The 7,204-nt window shown below is 36.0% G+C and overlaps 1 protein-coding gene across 2 annotated transcripts; it reads left to right on the top strand.

Annotated features, from left to right (window-relative positions):
* The first annotated feature begins 243 nt into the window (after positions 1-243).
* LOC105777556 (uncharacterized protein At2g33490) lies at positions 244-5,901 on the top strand. 2 transcript variants are annotated; one of them, XM_052622664.1, is made up of 11 exons: positions 244-548; positions 1,293-1,365; positions 1,786-1,851; positions 2,493-2,554; positions 2,668-2,736; positions 2,885-2,913; positions 2,992-3,199; positions 3,314-3,541; positions 3,916-3,969; positions 4,161-5,166; positions 5,347-5,901. In XM_052622664.1, exons 1-11 carry the CDS (start codon positions 435-437, stop codon positions 5,355-5,357), a joined length of 1,920 nt encoding a protein of 639 aa, XP_052478624.1. In that variant the 5' UTR covers positions 244-434; the 3' UTR covers positions 5,358-5,901. The 2 variants fall into 2 exon arrangements, with proteins under 2 accessions (XP_052478624.1, XP_012456356.1); XM_012600902.2 differs by having other exon boundaries at positions 1,777-1,851.
* Positions 5,902-7,204: the final 1,303 nt, after the last annotated feature.

The raw sequence follows: 7,204 nt of genomic DNA, 5'->3' as shown, positions 1-7,204 counted from the left end.
ATTTCGACCAAAATATCAGCAATTATTTTGGTAGGTTACCTAGGGTAAAATATTTGGGCAGACAATTTCTCCGAATAATAAATCAATCACATATTTAAGTTGAATTGTACACGTGTGACATAGGAAAAATAGCAAAATATGATAAACCGAAAGTAATTTTTACGTGCTTTTGATTTTAATTTCGATAAAGATATTAAATATCTAAACTTTCAAATATATATTTTCACGAGTTAAATAATAGTTTTAAGAAATGAGCCACCTGTTTTAAAAATCTCTTCGCTCCAACTGAATCGGGTTTTGCCATTGCCCCGGACTTGAAATTTCCTAAATTCGCTTCGCTTTTCATTTTGATTCTCCAAGCAAAGAGCTCACTGATTCCCTCTCCCTCTCTCTCTTTTATTTGGCTCATTGCGTTAGGGTTTTTTTTTTTAAAAATGAAGTCTTCGTTTGGTAAACTTGCAAGATTTGCTCTCCACAAGAACGATGGCAAGGATAAATTAGATTTTTTATCAGCGGCTCATTTGGATGAGCTCGCTCAAGCAGCTCAGGTACTTTTCCTGTATATTATTTCCTTTTTATCCTCTCTTTTTAAAGTTATGATTTGGCTTTGGTTTGATTTAAGTGCAGATTAAAGTTACTTTTCGAGTTGGGAAATTAATTGGATACTCTTGTTTCAATTTTTCAAAGTGTAGAAATGGGTTTTGATATTATTTCAACTGTAATTAAATTAGGGTTGGATCGGGTTCGGTTGAGTGAAGCGATTTTCTAATGCCGTAATTTCGGAGATTTTAGAAACGTATATTTGGAGAATTATTGCTTTGGGAGAACTGTAGAAATTTGAATAATTTAAGTTTCAAATACTCTAAATTATGAATCTTTATTATTATTATTGGTATTTTGTAAATCAGATTAGTCTAAATCCTGTATAGTTCAACGTTAAGAAAATCTGAAATGCTTAAGGGTACGAGAGAATTTAAATCCGGATAAGAATATCTACGGGGAAGTTGTAGGCTTCTATGTTTAATGATAGTTTACGAGCCCTTAGATTCATAATAGATGGTTTTAATATCTTAATTTTGATAATGAGGTAGAAAATAATGGAGTACTAGATTCCAATATGAAAGAAAACTCTTAAACTTTAGCTGTGAAATATGATAGCATTACGCTTTTGTATTGCTATAGGACAGCTAACATCCTCTTCCTCTAAATAACTAATGCTTCTTGGAGATTGTCTTTAGTCAATTTGAAAGATTAATAATTAGATTTTTTTTTTCATTTGAATGCATTTACAGGATATGCAGGAGATGAGAAATTGCTATGACAGCTTACTTTTGGCAGCTGCAGCAACAGCTAACAGTGCATATGGTAAACATGTTATGTGTTATATTGTCATACATATTGATTCCTAGGTATCACTGTGTTTTGTCATCCTGTGTGTTTCTAAATGGTTGGCTATGGCAATTTTACATGTTTCTAGCCAAAAGGAATTGTTAATTTTGAAGAAACAGTTGGTTTTAGAAATAACATGATCAAGTTTTTATTTTTAAGAAAATGCTTCAATATGAGCTTTTGTGTGGTCATGACATGTTTGCCAATGTGGAATCCATATGAATCTATAGAAACATAAGTTGCACACAAAAGAATCTTACTCTTACCCTGTAGCACAATCTAGAGGCCACCTTACTCAAGCTGTTAGATTACAGTAAAATCAGAGAAACTTAAGCTTTATGAAACATCGTCTTGAATGAATCTTCCTTTGACGAGATTTTTATTCAGAATTCTCAGAGTCACTGCAAGAAATGGGCTCCTGTCTGCAAGAAAAAAGACTGCTACCTGATGATGAAGAAAGCCGTAAGTAGAGTCCTCTGCTTACCTAAGTTGCTTGTGCTGTTAGATCATTAATAGACACATATGTTGTGTGTGCTTTAACCTGGAACTTGAAAAGCTAAACCAATTTAAGGAATTGACCATTTCATTTGAAATATTCCTATTTTGTTAAATGAGGCTGCAGATCGCATCTAGCAATAGAACCTCCAATTGGTTCAAGTAACATCTGAAACAACTTGTTCTAGTCTAACCTTAATGCTTTCATTATGTACTTATATTCATTGGTATCCCCTCCCAATTTGCATGTGGACATTTACATGCCTTTATATCCCCCTTCCAGAAAAAAACAAGAATGAAATGGATCAGAATTTCTACTTGAATGTAGCAACTTTTAGTGGGCAGGGCATACAATGATGTTCCCCAGTCAATGTCTTAGGCTTCGTGCCTTTCATTAAATTCTTTCAATGTTTGATTTCTCTTGCATAAAAATACTTATCCTGCATCTGGGAAACAATTTCATCAAGTAACTATGCACTTGCAAGCTTCTGTACAGTCTGTTACCTTCTTTTTGGTGGAATGGCAAGGGAGTGTCAGAAGATGGTTTCCCTGGCCCAAGTTATTGTGGTATAGTGGTTCTACTGTAATTACATTGCACTTATTTGCAGGTAGGATCCTGTTAATGTTGGGGAACTTGCAGTTTGAACTCCGGAAACTTGTGGATAACTATGTGAGTTTTAATCTTATTTGTAACTTGAACAAAATAAACTTCTTGCAATTTGTTAAATGTTGCCTTTTCCGATAATCCTTTGTTTAGCCATATTGATGCTCTTTGTGCTTCAGCGCTCCCATATATTGCTGACAATTACAAATCCGTCTGAGTCACTTCTAAATGAGCTTAGGACTGTTGAGGTTTGTTCATTTGAATCTCTATTGTTTAATCAAGAAATCAGGAATTTTCAACATTATTTCTTCTATGCCAATGATAATAATTTTACCTTCGTACATATTCTGTTACAACTATCATGCTTAGTGGCCTTTCTCTTGTTTGCTGATGCAGGATATGAAGCGACAGTGTGATGAGAAAAGGTCCATCACATTTTCTCTGCGTACTTTTTTTGATTTGGTTATGTAAGTCGTTTTCTGAACCTGGTTCATGATCTTCAGAAATGTCTATGAATACATGGTGACACAACAGAAGGAAAAAGGAAAGTCCAAAGGTGGAAAAGGGGAAACTTTCACTTTGCAACAGTTGCAAACAGCTCGTGAAGAATATGTTGAAGTGGCAACCCTTTGTGTTTTCCGATTGAAATCTCTGAAGCAAGGTCAATCCAGAAGTCTTGTAACACAAGCTGCTCGCTACCATGCAGCTCAGGTTTCTGAATTTATTTTCACAAGTTTCAAATGTCAGTGGCTTCTGCCTTATCATTAAGTTCAATGCAGATAACCTCCTCCCCTCTTTTCATTTCTCTTTCTTGTGTGTGTGCAGTTGAATTTCTTTAGGAAAGGACTTAAATCACTTGAGGCAATTGAACCTCATGTTAGGCAAGTTACAGAACAGCATCACATTGATTACCAATTCTGTGGCCTTGAAGATGATGATGGGGAAGATGGTGAGATTGCCTATGACCCAAACAAGGATGTGGAATTAAAATTTGACAATAGAGCTAATGAGAAGGAGTTTGATGTTACTTCTGCATCAAGGAATTCAATGGAGGTCAGATTCTTATGCTATTGCAAATTTATTAATTCATTTTTGAAGCTATTATTGTTGTAAGCTAGAGTTGCACCTTTAAACATAAAGACTTGGACAAATGAGGTCCAAAACTTGTCATATTTTGCTTTCTCCTTATCCCTTATTTTTTCTCCATTTTTAACTACTAGTAGGATTGGTTTCTTTGGCCAGAATTCCATACAAATAATAGTTTATTTTGGTCAGTTTAGTGGTTCAATTCATTCTAGTTTTAGCGGATGGGGATGATGCCATTTTTTTTGTATGATATTGTACATTGATCTTTTATCATGATCCATTTGTGTGTTTGTGTGTTGACACCTTCCTTTATTCCTAAAATATAGTGGTTTATTCTCCAGGTAGATGAAGTAAGTACTTCATTTCCCCAAACTTTGAAGATGGAAAATGCAGAGGTAAATCTCCATTGGTACAATTGTCATTTTTGGCCCTATTTCGAAAAACAGGCATTCAAAGTATATATTTTATTATTTTCTAAATTAGAGCTGTTTCCTGAATCTCTATTAGTACATTTGTCAAGTTTGCTGCTCATGTTATGTGGTTTTTTGATGTATATATTTTTATTATTTTCTGCCATTTGCCTTAGGCAAACCCGGTGAAAAGCCATGGGGATTTCCAGGTCTCAAGTAGGGATCATAGAGTGAGTTGCCATTCAGCCCCCATATTTCCAGAAAGGAAGCTTGATCCTGCTGAAAGAGTAAAACAGATGCTTCAGTCATCTACAAGAACGTCCAACACATATGTTCTTCCAACACCAAATGATTCAACATTTGCAGTTTCTTCAAGAACAAACAGCTCCATTTCGCACACAAAACCTACAAATGTAGCCGGGCATCCACACAATACATGGCATTCTTCCCCGCTAGAGCAAAAGAATCGTGAGAAAGATTCTGGCGATGGTCAACCATCAGAGTTTACCATCTTGAATTCTGAGTCAGGTCTCAAGGAGAACAACAGTAGTAATAGTACCTCTACACAACTACCCCCTCCTTTGTCTGAAGGACGAGAATCTACCCAGTTGGATTCCACTGAAGCCAAAAAAATAAAAAGAAAAGCTGTTTCTGGTCCATTAACTAGTAAACAATTGTCAACAAAGCCTATTTTATCGGCAACCAGTTCCATTCCATCGGCTGAACTTCCTCATTTAGCTTCTGCAGTTTTTTCTCATTTAACAATTCCTCGATCATTATCACCTCCCAGAGTATCCCCAAGTGCATCACCTCCCCTTGTTTCTTCACCCAGATTAAATGAGCTTCATGAGCTTCCAAGGCCGCCTAATAGTTCAGCTGCCAAGTCAGCAAAATCCCCTTCCTTGGTTGGTCACTCTGCTTCTCTAATCTCGAGAAATCAAGAGCTTTCTGCAAGTAATATTTCTCCACTGGCAGTAAGTGGAGCATCTCGTCTACCTACTCCACCTTTGATAGTACCGCGAAGTTTCTCTATGCCAACTGGAAATCAAAGAACAACGTTTTCCAGGCTTTTGGAGGCTCCACAAGTTCCAGATAAGGATGAAGTTGCATTGCCTTCGTCAATGCCCACTAAACCAATACCCAGTGTTTCTGAAGTGGCATCTCATTCTGGCCAAATCAGAGGTATTTCCAGGCTTCTGGAGGCTCCATTACCTTTTTTTATGCAAGTTGGCATTTTTATTTCCTTCCTTTTTTTATCTGCCAAAAGTCTATTTGTCATGTTTTATGATTGGGAGGGAAAAGGTTTGTCAAGTAGGGTATTTGATTACTATTTGTGACAAAATAATGTTGGAGTGTATGCAGGTGGGAGCTGAGAAAGCTGATTCATTTTGAATCTTTAACCAGAAAGTTGGAATAGATGAAGTTTGGTGTGCAAATATGAGGTTTATCGACATGGTTAGCTAAGTTTCTCATGCCAAATCTTGGTTAGGCTGGCAGGCATATCTATTTGTTGAGAACTAATGATACGAAGTGCACAAGATTGGAGTGATTGTTTGTTGTTGCATACCACGTATATTGTCCACTGTTCACATAAGGAAATTGTGTTTTTTGTTGTTTGATATACGCCGCCATGGAAGCCACCCAAAGTGAAAAAAGGATTTGGCATTTGCATTAGATAAGCCACCCAGAACCAAGTGAAACAATTTTGCTTCTCAAATACTGGCTCTGGACGGCTGCTATGTAATGCCATGCAATTTGCCCCTTGTAGCATATGTTGTTATACTGGAATTGGATTGGTTTTGTATCATCCACCACCCAACCAACCTGGAAACTACTTTTTCTCTCTGTCCAATACAAACATCTAATTTGGTTAACTTTGTAAATTTGGTTTTTGGAAAGAGTAAATTAAAGCTGAAACGTATATATTTTACTTTTAAGGCAATGATGGGAGTAATAATTGGTATGAAAATGGTGGGTATTGTTTAACTAAGGTAAAGGCTTAATGCATCTTCATTAAATACTAGAGACTCAAAGATTTCTATGTTAATGAATGGAAACAGAACATTCGGCAGAAGCCTTAGTTTGGAATGCACAAAGGTTAATGAAGTTGGTAAACAAACATAGATTTGCCGAGTGGCTTGCCATTGTCCTTTTGATAGTAATATCATATGTTGTGTACTGTATTTTGTATGGCATTTTTCTAAAAACTTTGTTGGATCTCGGGCGGTCACCTTGCCTGATCTTTTCTTTAATGCCAGCTAGCCTGGCCAAGTGTATCTTCACCTTGTTAAAAACGTTTGTACCTCACAACAAGTTTCACCAAAAACTTGTTTAAGGATGGTTATCTTTTCAACGTATGCACACGCTTTGGTGTTAATGGAATCTATACAGATTGTCTAGTTTAAGTTTAGGGTTGTAAATGAACAGAATGATCGGTGAACAATTCATAAGCATTTCAATCTTTATTTGTTTATTTTTTTTCTCAAAATAAATAAAATTTTGAGACTCGTTAATTAAATGAATTGAACACAAAGAAAGCGTGTTTAATTCATTTATGCTCATGTATATGTTCAAGCTTAAAAATAAATAAACATGAGCAAAGGTCATTTGTTCAAGTTTGGTACCATTTGTTAAAGGATAGTAGATCAACATTTGTAATCCTTCCCTTTTCCTTTTGGGTTTAGCCTAATGAAAATAGACTTCTCCTTTTCTTCTTCACAGTTTTTTTTTTTCTATTTCTAATCATTTTGAGTTTCTGGCAATCATTGTTTATTTTCCCCTCTTACATATATTTTTATCCTTTCCTCATCATTGCCCTCTGGTGAGGGGTAATTGATTGGAACTCTTTAAAGATTTGAAGCGTGAAGTTTTTTTCCTTCTCAGTTGGCACATGGCAATGCAAGAAAAGGGGATGTACTAGAGTGGTTGTTTTTCTCAGGTTTGGTTGTTGCTTTTCTCCAATGTGGCTTTATTGGTTGAAGTAACACCATTTTATATCCCCTTAACTCCTCATCTTTTGATTCCATGATTCATCATAGAGGAAGGAACCTTAATGGTTCCTCATTTTGGTTCAATACTACTTTTAAGTGTCTTGCATGAAACAATCCCCTACTAGCTGTTGTTAAACCTTTCCGTTCACTCCCCTTAACTTATTTATCTACCAAGACGAACAGGAGCCTAATAAGAGATTGAAGCTGGTCAGAGAGTAGTGATTCAAAGG

Source organism: Gossypium raimondii, chromosome 10 (genome assembly GCF_025698545.1).
Source record: "Gossypium raimondii isolate GPD5lz chromosome 10, ASM2569854v1, whole genome shotgun sequence".
NCBI lineage: Eukaryota > Viridiplantae > Streptophyta > Magnoliopsida > Malvales > Malvaceae > Gossypium > Gossypium raimondii.
The sequence above is the reverse complement of the archived record's forward strand: the minus strand, read 5'-3'. Positions and strand labels throughout refer to the sequence as shown.